General features: G+C 29.0%; 1 protein-coding gene across 1 annotated transcript in view; it reads left to right on the top strand.

Annotated features, from left to right (window-relative positions):
* LOC118199433 (kinesin-like protein KIF3B) overlaps nucleotides 1–18,126 on the top strand; it is a 149,992-nt gene extending 131,866 nt beyond the window's left edge. The window contains exon 23 of the mRNA XM_035371299.2: nucleotides 990–18,126. Coding sequence (XP_035227190.1) covers nucleotides 990–1,083 — 94 coding nt within the window. The 3' untranslated portion in view covers nucleotides 1,084–18,126. The remainder of the gene's footprint in view (nucleotides 1–989) is intronic.
* Nucleotide 18,127: the final 1 nt, after the last annotated feature.

Below are 18,127 nucleotides of genomic sequence, written 5' to 3'. Positions count from 1 at the left end.
AAAGTGTGTTGTTGCACAAGGGTCTTATTTTGAAGGAGGATGTGTTTCTGCAATTTAATTCATAATATCTTTTACATTATAGGCTCAGTCCAGGAACTTTTGAATTGAAAATTGAAAAAAAATTGAAAGAATTCTTGTACGTAGCATGAGCAGCCGTATTCTTTCAAGATTATAAAAACATTATTCATAATTTTTATAGATCATTCATTAAACTGTGAAAGGTTTATTCCCCTTAAGAACTGTGTTCTGCTGTTAACTGAGTATCGTAACAAATTTGTAATTTATTAATGCTGATTACCAATTATACCAATCTTTATTAATTAGAAGTTGCTTATGGTTAAAACATTTTAAGATAAAGTTAAAAGTGAATCAAAATGTTTTAAGTTAGTATTCTAGAATCGTGTTTAAATATAAGTACAATAGGAGCTTTCACAGACAGCTTGCCTGCTTTGTCAGGTGGAGCTGGAATAAATGGCTTGAACAAGTTCTCCCTCTTTTATTGCTTTCTCTAGGGTTGTCATTCTTATGAATGTTTACATATTTGATAAGCTGATAGGAAGGTCTGTTGCAACACACTCGAGTGGTGATTTTTTAGCATTTCTCCAATTTGAAGTCTGCTTTTATGCCAGGTTTTGTTGATGATTTCAACTTTGTCCTATTCATTTATTGAGTTTGTATGTTTCAAGAAGTGTTTATTTTTAAAGAAATAAGTGCATATATAAAATTCTTCTTGATACTTTTGATTAATTAAAATTTAACTACAGATACAATTAATCGTATTTATTTTAATGTACAAAAGTGCTGTTTTGAATTTTATAAAATTCTGAGTTTTGGTGGTATTTAATCTCCTTATCATTCAAACAAACCGAGGATTTATTTAATTTAATCAAAAATCTTCAATTATTACCTGTGTAAATATTTAAAAATGAATGTTTTGTATGTTATGAAAGAAATTAAATTTTGAAAGTTTTTTACATTTTTTTTAATAGTACAAAGACATCAGCCCATTCAAACAAGCAACAGATGAAAATGAAGTTGGAGATTGAACAATATCCTGTACCTCGTGGACTGGTACCAAAATAGTGACTTGAAAAATACCTGTCATACATGAACTGTGATATATTTATTTTAAACTCATTTTTGTTAATATTCTTTTGTGATGTCCAGAGAGTTCAAAACATTTTTTTATTGTACCATGCTTTCTAATTGCTCTTTTCCTGAAAAACTCAGGTATATGTTAGTTTGTTCAGTTAAGTTATGTAATGCAATGTATGTTTTATCTTTTGCCCATTATTGCAGATATTTGTAAGTCATATTTTTAGGTGTTCGTTCTTTTAAATTTTTCTTAAGATATTTTTAAATTGCATATTTAAGGAAAAGAATTATTTTTGCTTCTGAATTATTGCATGAACTTAGTTTACAAAATATTGAACTACATTTGTATGCAAATGTGCCCATATAAAGAGGTTGTTTGTACAGATTACGTCTTTTGATATGAAGACTAACTTTTTCTGCTTGGAAATATGTAAAAAACTCTACTTAGAGTAAATGAAAACATAGTGTGAAATTGCATGAATGCTGACAATTATACACATCAATATTTCTGTGCCTTTTGTTTTCAATTCCAATAATAGATTCAACAATATTATAAAAACAATCCAATTTATTTCATATTAGGTATTGCAGATACGAGTTGTATGAAATTCATGTAAATTTATTGACAACTGACACTTAACATAACTGAGAAATAAAGAATGGTTTTGATTTTTCACTCCCCAAACTGAAAATTATAGTGGCATCATAATAATATAATAATTGCTGTTTAAGTTTTCTTTTGCTCCAATGAATTGAAGTCAGTTGCTTTTTCTCTAGTCTAGTAGTAAAATATTCTTTGACTGATATCAGTATTATGTGAAAAAACTGCATTAGGAATATTATGACATTTTTAAATTTTATTATTTGAATATCTGTTTTTTAGGACGGACTTTTTAAATTGAAAGAAATATTATGTAGATGTCTAGTTTTATTTATTTTTAGTTTTTAAGAAAAAGTAAGTTGTGTAATAGCTTTTTGTACTTTTGGTTAATGAGCTAATTATTGTTTTTTTTGTGAAATTTATATTTAGTGTTGATATTGGGTGAACTAGTCATTTTTATGTTTTCAGAATCTATTATGCATGACCCTCTATTATTATCTAAATTGTGAAGAGAGTATAAACTTTCTAAAGATTGTTAATTTATATTATCAGCATACACCAAGAGCTAATATCTCCATATAATAAACTGTAAACTATCAATAATTTGACTGTATTACAGAGTTTATTATATGAAACTTTTCAATATTTTGTGTGTGTAAATCATAATAATAAATCAAGAATTTAATGAGAAAATGAAATCAAATTGACATGAAATTAAATGAGGAGAGTGATTAAACTGAAAAAGAATGTTTGTAAAATCATCTCTAATATCTGAGAAATCCCCTTAAAACAGAATCTGAGCATATATTATGCCTTGCTATCTCGAAGTATTAATATGTGAATTATGAAGGAATATTTTCAAAGTAAGATGTGATGTAATCGAATTCTTGACTTATTTTTATTTCGGTGCGAAATCTTTTCCTAAAAGGAATGAAGTGATATTCAGTGCAATTAAGGTTTATTTTTTTGAGTGGGCTTTTGTGTGCTAAATCAAAGGACAAGTGCCTCGTCATAAATATATGTTCGACAAAATAATGGATCCGTGAAAAAACTGTGAATGAATATGTTTCAGCATAACTTTTTTAATCCTCAGCCATTTTAGCGGCAAAAATTATAATATTTAGTAAGGGATATCAGTACATTTTCCCTGCTTGATGCAATATACTGTAAAGAAAACATAAGATATAATGTAATGAATGTTGAATTTAAACTTCACCACTAAGATTAAATTACATTTGTATTAAGGACTGTGGTTTTCTGTTTCCTAAACAAAACTAATATATAATGTCTTCATTATTCCTGTTGAATTGTAATGGAAGTTTATATGCATGTATGAAAATTTTTTGGAATGTGAGAATTCTTGTATTCTGCAATTTTTTAGATACTTTTTTGTGTATAACTCTGTTGATTTATCATATTAATCACACCAACTAATTTTTGTATGTTTTTTGCCTTACTTATGTTATGTTTCAAGCCTTACTTTTGTTATGTTTCAAGCTCTTAAATATCTGTTTTCAGTGTCTGTGACTTCTCAGACTTTTTGTTTTCTTGTTAACTTTTGAATTGGTAATTAATACAGTTCTTTAGATTCCATACTGGAAATTCTTGAGACTGTTAAAAAAATCAATCGAAAAAAGACGTTTTAATAAAGCAAAACGAAGACAAAAGTCACGAGGATGATGAATATTGAGTCTTGTTATAGCTGATTTTCTTGCTTAATATTTAAATTACCTTTAAAGAATGATAAGATGGTCAATCCTGTGCAAGGTGACTACCCAGAATTTCAGGCAATTTTAACCTTCTGTGAAGGTGTTGATGTGATAAATGCTGATTACGATTGATGACAGTTATTAATTTGCATGATGCATTTGCTGAGTTCATGTCTGTTAAAGAAATGCAAATCTGATAGATTGTCTTATTAATAATGCAAAATTAATAAAAGTAACAATCAGTTAAAAATAAGTAGAAAATAATGAATGTAATAAAATATCAAAGAAAAAATTAGTCTTCTACTTAATTTTCTGGAATGCTTACAGTAAATAATATTTATGTATACAGTAATAATACAAGATAAGGAAAGAGATATTTATAAAGTTCCTTAAAAATATACTTCATACTAAATTTTTAAATATAATATACTAAATTTTTATTCAGTATATTTTAGTATATTATATTAAAAAACATTGGGTACTTAAAATATTCGTCTAGTGAAATCTATTGACTACTAATTAAATCATCATCTAGCTGTTATGATTAGTCACCTTCTTTTCTGAAATAATCTGAGCATTAATATTGTATTTATTGCATTTTCTGCAAACTTCCTTTGTGACACTGCCTGCAGTATTTTCAGTAGCCTTTAATAATGTTTCTAAGTTTATTACATTTCCTTTTTAATTTGCAGACTTCTTAATCTAAGAACAAACAATTTAGGTAAATTAAAATTAAAAAAAACATTCACATATATGTATTGAGATGTTTGTCAAGTTTGAAATAAATGTGAGTGATTCCATTAGCATCAAAAACTGAAATGTGAAACAAAAAATGAATTATTCTAGTTCCTGTGGGATATTTCTGTATTAACTATTATGTTATGGAGATAGGAAATGAGAAGACTTTAATTATAATTCGTTTCTGTATTTATTATGTATTATGGAGACAGGAAATGGAAATACAATTTCAATACAAATAATTTAGTAATATAATGAGCTATTTGAAAAGTGCTATATCATAAATGTCTAGTCAAGCCTGAGTCATTCATTTTGCCAATCAAGAATCATGTAATCACCGATTGAGAAATTATAAAATATATTTTCCATAAAAATAGGTTTCTTTTTTTAAATATGAATAAAAAATATAACGATTTATTTAGAACACATATTTCAGTTTGATAACAAAATTAGACATTTTGTTGATTGCCTTTATTAATGAATACATATTCTGTGGTCTTAGTCAGATTAGGGAGTAGTTATCTAAGAGAACAAGATAAATATTGGTGTTTGCTTATGTTTTAAGAAGTATTAGTTATATGTAGTGGTGGCATTTTTAAGTAGGTGACTGCCATAAAATTGTTCATTATTATTTGTCATTACTAATAGTTTTTATATAAGTTCCCTTTCAGTACACACAAATATTCTATTGATGTCTATGCTAAATGGAACCTTAGGCACAAAAGTTCCAGAAATAAAGTTTATCTTATTCTGTACTGACGTAGCCTTTACGCAAAACAGTGCATTTTTCTGCATTTCTGAATTTGAAGTAAGACTTTGGTTCTATCGATTTCCATGACACTATATTCAGAATTTTCTGTCTAAGTGGCATGGGATGAAGCAAATGGAATAATGGTGCAGTAAAAGCTCAGGATTTGCCAAATTCCAGATAAGCAAAAATGTTATATGGGATTTCAAGAGATAAAAAGGCATCTCACATGTAAATGCTGCAGTGAAGCATCATATTCAATTACGAATTTCTATCAGCCATGAAAATTCGTAAACATATTGCCAAACTTTCGCTAATCATTCTGACAGAAGTTTGTACTTTATTTAGTTAGGTAATCAACATATACTAGTTATGAAACATGAGATGTTTAAAACTGAAATTGCTTGTCATAATTTTTCACATCACACAGAATGTGTTTACCCATTTTCATATAAGTATATTGTTTTTTCCCTTTAACCCTTTGATGCGCGTGATATTATTTTTATAATTTTTTAACTAAAAACTCTAGAAATTGAATATTATGATCCTAGAGACAAATAATATATGAATTTAAAAAAATCTATGTTTGCCAATTGTTCTGTGGGTGGTGGTCACACTGTGAAACCACCGCGCATCTAGGACTTTAAAACTTACTGATGTAGTAGGAAAAAAAAAAAACTTACCATTTTCTGCGCGCGTTTCCAATAAATGACGAAATTTACGGATTTAAAAAAAAAAATGTATGTAAGGATTGCATTATATATAATTTTTTACATTATTTTACAAAGTAAATTGTCAGAAGAAATAAAAAAATAAACATTTATGCAATTTTTCTATAGCAGTGAAAATATAAGTACCTACATAATAAGGACATTTGGATAAATGGATTAAAAAACTCGATAAAATAAGGATAAAAAAGAACTCTGTTTTTTTTTTTTTTTTTTTTTTTTTTTTTTTTAAATTTCAAAGAACAAATTTTTTTTTTTTTTGTGACACTGTTCAAAGCATGTTTTGTCTCTTTAGTACATGCATGAACCCACATTGCATGTTTCGCACATACATCTTATTCTATGAGGTTTCTTCCTTGTGCTACCAAATGTACACTGCCTGGATTTAAAATTCACTATTATATGTCCAGCGTTATTTAGTTTCTTTTCATCTGGCACATGAAATTTGTGGTTTTTTATGTTAATGGGGGGCGGGGACTTTTTCTTTTTGGCTTTGTACGGATCGTTCGTTTCTCATTCATACTTATTTTATTTGTATTTCATCCCAAAATATTCAGAAAATATTTTTAGTTTAAATAAAACTTTTACGCAATTTCTATTTTTAATTATAGCAAAGTATATTTACATTAAATTTAAACACAGGAAGTAATTTATAAAATCACAATACTAGCTTGGGGAGCAAGTGTGTTGATGTCAGAGAAAAATATTTGGAAAAGAAAGACCTGTTTACTGGGCAAGTGCATATATTGTTTAGTAATAAAATAACTCTGTGATTTCAAAGCCCTTTATCTATATCCGGGTAAAAATAAACATTCCTATTTGAAAAGCAGGCGAATGCCATTGAGAATTGAGCCATTTTTATATATGCAGTTTAATTACTGCAATTTTTTATTGTTTATGATAGAACTCATGATGTGTGATGACTAACTTTTGAAATTTAAAGTTCTTTATATTAATAAAAAAAGTTTTCTCTCATCGAAAACGAATTTTAAAAGGTATCCGATCTGAAGTATTAATACCTAAAACATATATGATTCTACAGTCATTTTGTGTTATTTAGATGTAAAAGATCAATACATTTTCACTCAAAAATTTTGGAAAAAAAAAGGAGGAAAAAAATTCGGAAAATGGTGGTTTCAGGGTGCGACCACCGTGCGTCAAAGGGTTACCAAATCTTAAACCAATTATCCAGATTTAACTGGGTTTACATAAAGCCAAATTAGGTTGTGACATCACGCTTATCCATTGATGCTAAATTGCATTGTAAGGAAACATTTTTTGTTTGATTCAAGTAATAGTCTTATTTATTGCAGACTTAAAAATCTGTTATTTTAATTTTTCATTAAAAAATGCAAAGATATTTCAGTTATTTGAGATTTTTGGTAAGTTGAATGCCAGATAGTCAGGCTTTAACTGTATTCAGATTTCCTTAATATTACATAACCTAAGATACAATAACACACCAAACAAATATTAATTTAGAAGTCAAACAGCAAATTTTCTAGAGGCATTTCACATTCAAAAAATCTTTCTGTTCTAGTTAACGACCCTAATTCCAATCCATCTTTGCTGTCAGCCTTTAAAGAAACTATGCTTTAGTTCTGGTTTCATCAACAGATGGCGTCAGTAGCTTGACTCCTGTCCATGTTATCTTATCTATTCATTATATCTTATTCATTTGCACTTTTACAGCTGAGGATTATGGTTCGGTAAAACCAACAAAACTAGTCCTGTGAAAATTTGAAAATATAACGCTGATTTTTGTTGTTTGACTTCTAAATTAATTACGTTACCGGTTTATTGTAACATTTCCCATGTTTGTTATGTTTTGCAGTACTCTTGAAAGAATAATTTTTCTACTTTCTTTAGATTTTACAGAATGCTAGAAAAGTTTTAGTGATATAGTTCTGTGTTTCATAAATTTTGGTTTTATTAATTCTGTTTATTTCATTGTATTTCATTGTTTCTCGTTTAAAAAAGTTACCATCTGTTTGATTTAATTCAGTTTAATAAATCTCATTCAGAATTTCATCTCTTTAAAAAGACTGAGGTTGTAGAGTCTCATTTTTTAAATAACATACACTAACTTCAAGACTAAGTAGAACTGAGCGACTTATGTCTAGAATACAAACAGAAATGTAAGGAGGGTGTAAAAGAGCCCTTTTATTAAGAACTAAAATAGCTAAACAAAAGGCACACCTGGAACTTACAAAACCAGCCAGCATTTATGGCATAAATTCGAAAATAAGGAATTCAAATTTAAATTAAATGGAAGTCTTAAGTTAGCTAAGGGCTATGCAGAAATATTCAACATGCACTTTGCCTCAAACCTACATCAATAGCAACACCATAGACAGTAATTCTATCGTAAAATATCAACTAATAATTTGGCCTTCAGCTGGAAGAACACGCTCTGACGAAAACTATCTCAGACCCTCACTTAAATACACGCGAGCTAAAGTTTGCATTCTGGCACTTAAACAGAAAGGGAGAAGTGACAGTAAAGCTTCTGAATGTAAAATTACTAGTTGATTTTAAACAAATACCTTACAATGTTAAATGTCATAATTTGAGGTTTCATTTCCAAATTTTCAATATTTTGATATTTTAGGTTGTTAAAATAATTCCCATATGAAGAGGCTGTAGTTTACTTGCCTATGCTGGAAAAAACCTTTCAGATTTGGAAAATTGTAAGGTCTTCAGAACATAATTTATTATTTGAATTCCGAATTTTTTTAAAGTACGTATCTCAAGAATTGGGACTGTAGGTTTTTCTTTAAATCTCAAGAATTTCCATGGTGTGTTTCTCAAGTGCTACTGTTAATATGTTTGAGGATATTTTTATTTCTGCGAATTTTCTTTTCTGAATCAGAGTTCTGTAAATGCTTTTGTAAAATGTATTATCTTTTTAATTGTGTTAACTAAGATTGTGACTTTGTATGTAAATTTGAATGAGTCATATTATTGCATTCAACTTCAAAATTTACATTTATCAAAAGAAATAGGGAAGAAAAGGTTGGTTTTATGAATTTGAGGAATTTAATTTGCATAATTGGTAACTAAAAATGCTGTTTAATTTTTACAATACATTGCTTTGAATGCTTGTATTATCACATATTAACAAATCATTTCAAAGCTCTTATTTGCATTTCACGTGTAACCAATGTAGCGAGAGGAAAAAATAAATGTATTTTTTGTGTATTATATTTATGTATTAAACTAATTACAATGAAATGAACTACTGATATCTTTATAATATAATAAACATAGAAAAGCCAAAAAATAAATACTGTACTGAAAATATAGTGGATTATAGTGCTGATGATTTGCTCTGAGCATAGCTCTATACCTAAGTGATTTGCAATTTATTGACATGGTAGAGGGCATTTATTATTTACTAATTTAAAGTGAATTTGTTATTTATTGTGTTTCGTTCTAGTAGTTGGCCTAAACGTTTGGGTTTCTTAGTCTGAAATATTACTTGTGGGAAGGTAATTAGAAAAGTGATAGTTCATTCAGTTAGCAAATTTTTTTATTTACATGATTAATTATAATATTTTTCCATTACTTTATATAATTGCAATTTTACATATTAAAAACATTTAATGCGACATTTTTTGTTCTAAATGATTTCTGATTAGAAAAAATTGAAAGATCTTTAAAATAGGTGGGTGCAGGCTTTTTCCCTTAACTGTTCATCCTAGATACATATACTTCCATTCAGAATGTTTCCCAAAATAATGTAGAGAGAGATGTAGGCAAGGGTAAATATATATATATATATATATACCCTTGCCTACATGGATAACGAAACACAAATTGAATAATTGAAGAGTTAGGTTTGGAGGCATTTATAATATTGATAAGTCTGTCTCCTGCCTGCTCAACAATTATTCACTTATGCATTTTTATAAATTTTTAGGATTAAAAAATTTATTGGTATTATATATTGTACATTTATTATATACTCATAGATTTTGATACTTGCACTTGATTTACATATGCTCTCAGAATTTAAATGATATTGTAGATTAGTTTGCAGCAATAATTAATCATTTATTTGTAATTCAATTTAATTAACTTTAAATTTGCTTTTTACGAATAGAGAATGTTTGTTAAATTATATATATATATGTTTAGATTATTTTTTAACAGCATAGCTGAAAAAAGTAGTTCCCATAAAATTTGGTTTGTAACTCCTGCTTTAAGAAAAGAAAGTAGAATGTGTAGCCGCTTTTTCCACCTTGTAATTGGTTAAAATAATTAAATGAAATTTGAAAAGTTGTAGAAAAAGCAGTTAAAAACTCTGTTTTTAATGACCTGATTAATTTTTTGGCCTGTTCTCACTAGCTTAAAAAAATTCTTTTTTGAGGTCTAGGGCTTTGTATTTATACTTTAGAATATTGACTATTAATATTCTTTGAAATTAGATAATTAAAAATCATCTGTACAAATTATAAAGTTTTATTGTGAGTGCAATTTCTTTGTGATTACAGATTTCACAATTTTCTGAAATTGATTTTCCTGCCATAGGAAATTAGTTGAATTACATTAGTTGAAAATATCCTTGAATTACAGTAGCAATATGTAGCTAGCTAATTCCTAAATCAGTACCGAATTATGAATAGCTAGTTGATATAATTATTTTTTGTTTTTATTATTCTGCAGTTATGCTATATTAATTTGAAATACAATTTTAGCAATATATTACTTATTTTCATTATTATTTTATTTAGCATATAATTTAACCTGTCAGTTGTACTGCATCAGGTTCAGTAAAATATTTCTGATATTTTCTTTGACGTTTTAAAACTTCTCTTGAGCTATTTTTGTTAAGAAGTAAGTATTTTTTAAACATGTAATTTATATTATAATACAATATTTAATAAGATTTAAATAACGTTTTTATAATAACAAAATGTTAACTGTGCATTGGTAGAAACTTCTATGTATTCCCCCCCCTCTCTTGTGAGGTTTTAATTTGAAAAACTTATTTAATCTTTGGAAAAAGTAATAATTGACCAATGTTCATGCTTTGTGAATAGCACTGTTATGTTTGCCTGCAGCTTGGTTTGTAAATTTTAAGTGTATAAGAGCAGGCAATTATCATTTGTTGTATCCTAATGAATGGTTTAGAAGTTCAGAAATTTCTTGGCTAACTAATAGCTAACTACAAAATTTTAATGTACTTTTTGTTTCTTTTTAAATCTTCTTGCTTGTTCAGAATGTATCTCTAATGCTTGTCTTTTAAAAATATTTGACAATGGCTGGGAAAAGAGTAAGTGCAGCCACACTGGGCAGCAGAATTTAGGAATGGCAGAATTTTAAGAATTTAAAAAAGCACCAAAAAGCAAAATTTTTAGAATTTAGAGAAGGCACTAGCCAGCAAAATTTAGGAGTGGTAACATTTTTAGAATTTAAGGAGGCACCAGCAGAATTTAGAACTTGCATTGAGTTGCCCATGGTGGCCAATGCCTATGGCCAACCCTGACAAGATAACTAGTACTTAGCCATATTTTTTAATGGGATACATTTTTTGGAAAGGTTTAATGTCTCAAGACTTTTATTCTCATATAGTGTTGAAAATTTGTTTTTTTACTCCTAAAATTTTAAGTAATCTCTTCTAAAAATAATATGAATTGCAGATTTTTGAATTTAATACCAGCTTTAGAAGCATAATGAATAATTGTTGTTATAGTAAATTCTTTATCAAGTCATTATCTCAATGCAGATTTCTATGCATAAGAAAGCAAATAAGTGTGTAACAAATTTATTGCATTAAAAATGAACTGAACCAGTTTCAAGAGTTAAAGCATACCATCTTCTGCAGCTATTAGATAAAAGATTATGTACTAGCTGCAGATGCAGAACAAAGTAATTTTTCAAAGTGGTGCAGTTGTTTATTATGCTATTAATTTTTTGCAAATTTACTTAATTACAGTTTATTTTTTCATGTGCCTTTTTCAGCCATACATTTTCTACTTATAAATAAAGCTGCTGTGATAGGCATTAGTTTATCTAATTTGTAAATAACCTAGCTTAATTAATATATTTCAAGTAGTATATTTAATTTTTTGGTTTAGTTTGATGCACTGTAATATTTTTAAAATTGAAAAATTATTTATTATTGGAAATAACTGCAAAGAAGTAATGTAAAGTTTGTAAGAAAGGTATTTTTGGCAGCCACATATTTCTTTTGTCATATTGTAAAACATGTATTTTGGGCAGCTAATGTTCTTAAATATGTTTAAAAAGAAACATGTTTTTTTTTTCTGTATGATGTTAAGAACAAAGCTGATGCATAATTACATCTCTTAAATATATTTTTGTTTAAACGTGTGTTGTAAATTGGGAGCATATGTAAAAAATGCTAATTTTATTATTATGTTAATTTTGAATTAATCTGTAATGCAGAAATTTTCCATTTTAATTTTAGACTCATAATATTTCCTTCTTATTGCAAAAATCTGTTTAAATTTGTTTGTATAGTTATGTTAATTCCATCTGATTTCATGATGAAATGCATAGTATATTTATTTATTAAAAAAAGTTAAACTACTACTGCTCATAATACTACTTTACTTTCTGTTACTTAATAGTTCTGTTTTACTTTATATTATCTAAAATTATTATTTTTGTACCTGATCATTTATATAATGAAAAATTTTATAAGTTTCCTGATGTAGTTTTTTTAAGGATGTAAAGCTTCTATATAAATTCATGTTTTAAGATTTCACTATAATAAGGAAGTTTGACTTTTTTTTAGCATGGTAAATTACTTTAGTCATTCTGCAAAATCAAAATTCTGGGCAATGTAAAGATTTATTGTAAAGCAGTTTGGGAACAGCTGAATGAATTTATAAATGCTGAAGGCCCCTCTCCCTTTACCTTAAGGTGTGCTTGAGCGATGAATATACAATAGAACTCCGTCTAAACTGAAACCTCAGTTAACAATAATGGTAGAGAATAACAAGATTTATCCTGTAGAGTCCTAGAGCGAGTCATATCCAATTTTTTTTTCCTCCTTCAGATTAAAATCAGGTAAGAAGTAATTACATATCTTATTATGAAAACAAGTGGTTTCAGTATAATGTATGCAAAATTAATGAATTGTCAAAATACATGAGATTATTTGCATGTTTAAAACTTATTAAATGGTGGATGAGGGTGCAACATAGCTATTTCAAAGATTTCAAAAAATAAACAAGTGGAAAGTATATACCATATTTGCTGGCATATAAGACACACCCTCTTCTTTATACACATTTTTGAAGGATAAAATTTTATTACTGATAATTATAATGAATTTTAAATATTTTAAATATAAAGTAATACAAAGTAATACTTTCTGCAAATACCCAATGTATGAATTGCTATTTTTTAGATTCTCTTCCTGATTCCGCCAAGTTCTAATTTTCTCAGTTGGGGGTGGCCCGAAATGCCTTTCTGCAGTCCTGTTTCCATGTTCTTTAGCATACGCAATCATGCGTAGCTTGTATGCTATAGCAATGCCAGTGTTGTTTTTGAGCCATAACTTGCCAATAAATTTAAGAAAATTTAATAGTAGATATTTCACACGCTTAAAAATCGTTCAAAAAGATTGTAAAGTTTAATCGAACCCAACTGTGATCGTTGATGACAGCGCATTTACTGAATATTCCCACACTCCGGAAGGAAGCAAGGGGGAAAAAATGCATAACTGCTAATTGAGAGAGGAATGAATGTAATCAAAAACTGAGTGTTGATGTGTAAGATACAATGTCAACGTGCAAGATGCACCCTGTTTTTCAGACCTATTTTCAAAGAAAAAAAGTGCATCATATACACCGGCAAATACGGTAAATAGTTATTTAAAATAGCAATATATGTGTGCATGCATATATATGTTTGTGTGTGTATATATATATATATATATATATATATATACATAACATACGCACACACACTAAACCCTTGCCAAATGAAAGATTTTTTCCCCATGAATATAATATATTATGTGCATGACAGAATCATGTTCTACAAAGTTAATTCTCTGTGGAAAAATGTGCATAGTTTAAATTAAGAAAGTTTTTATAATTTAAATAAACCTAAATATTGCTTTAATTAAAAAGGAAAGATGAAAGAAATGTTAATTGAAAAGATTTTTATCATGGCTTGATAAGTAGATACTGGAAAAATTTATTTTCAAAAGCTGGTGATTTTTACTTGGGACATTAACTGATGCAGCTCTTCAAAATTTTGCATCTGGAGCTCAATTTTTTCAATGTCTCTCTTAAAGTGTCCTCTTCTTTCCACATTTGGCATCTGAACTGTCTGACTGTTCCTGTGCTTTAATAAACAATTACTTTAACTTCTTGTGAGTTAAACTAACTTTTTCTTCTTCACTTATTAGATATTTTCTCTCTTATGCCGTCGTGTAATTGGAAGTATACGTGTGTTCAAGAGGTCCAGGGTTTGAGTCTCGGCAAGGGCATTGTTCATTTTTCACGTCTCCCGCTTCAAAATAACCTAATGACTACGAGTCGCATCCGAACTTACGGATGGTGAATGATAATTCGTTACCACCAGGATTTGGCAACTGGGTCCTCTAATCCCCAGCTTTCCTTTAAAAAGAGGAGTTTATAAGGTACTTTCTTCCTCTTTCTACATGCCTTTGTAGTGTAATAGAAAGCATACTCAATGCATATTCAAGAAGCCAAGATTTGTGTCTCAGTAAGGGCATTACTCATTTTTTATGTCTCCTGCTTCAAAATAACCTAATGACTACACACTGTTGCAGCTTTTACTGTCAGCTGGTGTCATAAGATGATCTAATTCTTCATTCATCATTTCTGTATCATCATTCTTGTCGAATTTTCTGACTTCTCCTCCTTTATATCTGAAACTCCTTCACCAACAGTTGCTTTTACTGTTTGCAATATTTGTTTGGCTTCATTTCACTTGTTGGAAATTCTTTAACCCTTTGTGGCACAGTGTGTCCAGTCTGGGCACACCTAAAAATTTCCTTCTGTACACACAGAAAAATTGAATGAAAAAAGATTTATAGGTTACGCTGAACCTTCTTTATTTATAGTAGATGGCAGCTTAACACAAACCAGTCCATATATTTTAGCCATGTTTAGTTTTTTAAGACCCTCATTTTTCAAAGAAATCTTCCAGATTTTTTTTAGGGTATAAAAGGAATTGTTTGAAAAGAAATGTTATTTTTTTTGGTTGTATGCTAATCTCCTTATTCTATATTAGTTTTAAATTTTTACCTTGAAATCTTGCTTAAAATCAAACGGGAAACCCTAGGTGTGCCCAGACAAGGCTCACCGATAATCTAGGACAACTGAGATTCTGTATTCTTTGTTTCTCCGCATCTCATCGGTCAGTTCATTGACAACAAAGCTCGTTTCAGCATTCTTTTTTAAGCTCTATTCAATCAGTGTGAGTGGGCACGCCCACAGAATTAAAAGGTAAGTGCTATCTTCACAAAATTTTACTTGTGTACTCCTCTAGGCCTAATTAGACTGCCTACCTTTTTTTTTTAAAAAAAAAATCAAAACTCCAACTTTAAAAGGTAGCGTGCTGGAAAGGGTTAAAATTGTTGAGTACTTCTGGCCAGAGCTGATGCAAGCAAGATTTAGTGTTGATTTCACTTGTTCCGATACAAGTTGAATCTTTTCTGTGCATTGGCGTATGTTGGTTTGCTTCCAAAATGCCAGTAGTGTATTGTGCTTTCCTTTATCTAGTGCTTTATTTGCAGAAATGGGAACATACCTGACATAATAGGTTTTGAATGTTTTTATGATCCCTTGGACTGCTGGTTGGATTAAGGAAGTGGTGTTAGGTGGGAGAAATAAAACCTGCATATTTGGATACAATTTTGAAAGGGCAGTGCTCTGGAGTGACAAATTAAATGGAAATAGATGATGTATTTGCAAAATCACATCCTGCAAATATGCCCTTGGCAAGGGTTTGCTCTATAATAACTATAAAATAAAAGTAGTTTATTATAGGTAAATTCAAGAATGTATAAAATAAAATAAATAGACCTCCACTGAACAATGAAAATTCTGAAGGTTATTAAACTTAAAAATGCAATGATAAAGCAATGAACAAAAATTTGTTTAAAAGTGTAAAGGAGGATGATGCACTAAATAAAAATGAAAGTGCTAATAATACAAATATGCACATTGCGCCCATGGAAGTCCTTAGTCGGGTCTTTATTTTCACAACCAGTGGTCATATACTTCCAGTTACAAAAATATTTTAAATGATAGAACTATTCATGATGGGAAATTTTTAGATTACAAAATATCATTAAAATTACAAAATCTAACTTTTTATATATCCTCCACTCCTGATACTTGTATGTAAGAAGGTTTTGCACTTATTATAAATAATAAAATATAGAAAGTATGTCTACCATATGACACAAATTTATGTATTGATAGATAGATACACACACACGTACTTAAAGGCTTTGGTGCATAATTAACCCGCGAGCACACACACCGATCCGACGAACACGAGAACACGCGCCGGGTATGTCATACCTGAATAAAAATATTGTAAATAAAAATTTGCCAAAAAAATTAATCGTTTTTTTAAAAGAAATTAAAATGTAAAACCAAATTAATACTTCATTTTAGATAAAATAGGAAACAATAAGGAGAGGAAAAATTATTTACTTACAATTTTTTTAACATTGTTTACAAAATGGGGTCATATGTTCCATATATATACTTTTGCTACAATTTTCGCAAATGAATCTAGTCTTTCTATCGTTTTTCTTGGTCTGTACACCTCTTGTAAGTCATTTCAGGTTTTTTGGAGGGCGGTCCATTGTTAACATGTTCATCGGTGGTCAGAGTTCGTCCAGAATCAGGAACCACAGATGCTCGTCGTCGTTCATTTTGAACATTTTCTATTAGCTGCATCCCTAAGGCTTTGAGAAAAGTACTCATCCCGTTCACAAGTTAAATTTTCTCGTATTGAATCAATATAAATATTTGTATTATCAACTACGTGTTTTAAAATATCTTCATCGATAAGCAATGACAAGGACTCTAGAGGTGTTGAGACGTCTTTAGAATACTTTGTATTTCCAGGGAGTTTAGTTATAATATTTTTGGCCCCAATTCTAACATTAGTCCGGAATTTATTTTTGTTCTATTTTACTCCATTTTTTCCAACATAAAACTCATTGCTACATTCCAGAGTTTCATTTTCTGTTTCTGTATTTGAATCCCTACTCTATATGGATGAATAATGATTACTAATTATATTCTTCGTCATCAACATCTTCCTCTTCTTCGCTAAATGAATCCTTATCAGAAAAAACTGTTTCAAGGAGATTTCTCAATCTTTTCATCTCTTCATCGTAAGGAATATACGGCCCCATGTTTACAACTCAAGAAAAACTTATACTAAAAGCTTGAAAACGAGAAGTTGCGAAGTGACTCACTGAGAAACGCCAGTACACGCGCGGGTATGACATGCCCGAACAATGCTGGTCCTAAAAAACCGTTGCACTTGCCACCTCAGGAATTTCTCCCATTTAAGTATGTGACCTTGAACTTAGCTACACCAAGTTTCATCCTTTTATGAAAGAATGGGCGAGAAATATACAAAAAGAAAAATGCACATGGGTATGACATACCCACTGCGTGTGCTCGCGGGTTAATTACAACATAGATTGCAATACATACTTTAGCTTAACAGTGTTAGATATATTTATTTGTATGCTTATCAAAACTAGGTTCCATAAATTATCTAAAAAAATGTTTCTGAAATGGATGTTTGTTAAAGAGTACTCTCTATATATCTGTATATTTTTATCTTCTGGAATACTGCATTTAAAAATATCTTGAGATGGCAGTTTAAAACATGTGCTTCCATATTTACTTTTATCAGTATGTGCATTGTGTTTTACCTGCAAATTTTGCTGTGCATTCCTTGTATTCATGATGTTCCTTTGAATTTGTGTTTTAGTGATAACCTTTTATTATTTTTAAGAATGTTGGAGTTTAATTTCAGCATATGTTAGTGTTTTATGTACATAAAATTTGTTCGTTTTAAAAATGAGCTTTTAATTTCTAATATTTCAAGTTGTTTGCCTTGAAAAAAGGGCTAACACCAACCTCCTGAAAAAAATGCGGTTGATTATAAACTTTTCAATTTCTAGTGGATTTTTTTAAATATTTATTTTTAGTATTGACTCATCTAGTCTTTTAAATAAATAATTTATTTATAGTACATTTTATATTTTAATAATTTGCATGCACGTATGTATATGGTATGGTCGAATACTCTATGAAGTAAGTTACACTGCTGATCATACTTTATAGTAAGTTGGTGGGGTAATATTTTTACAAATACAATCAATTCTTTTATGCGTGAAATTTCCTCTTCATGTTTAAAATAACATGGTAAATGTATTATTTATTTAAAAGAAAATCCATCATGTTACATTACAAGTGTTTTCAGTTTCTTTGCTTGGAATAAACAGAAATAACTACAT

This window comes from Stegodyphus dumicola, chromosome X1, assembly GCF_044657685.1.
Source record: "Stegodyphus dumicola isolate Sdum_Otavi_A_Nest chromosome X1, ASM4465768v1".
In the NCBI taxonomy this organism is placed as follows: domain Eukaryota; kingdom Metazoa; phylum Arthropoda; class Arachnida; order Araneae; family Eresidae; genus Stegodyphus; species Stegodyphus dumicola.
This window is presented reverse-complemented; position numbering and strand designations above follow the sequence as displayed.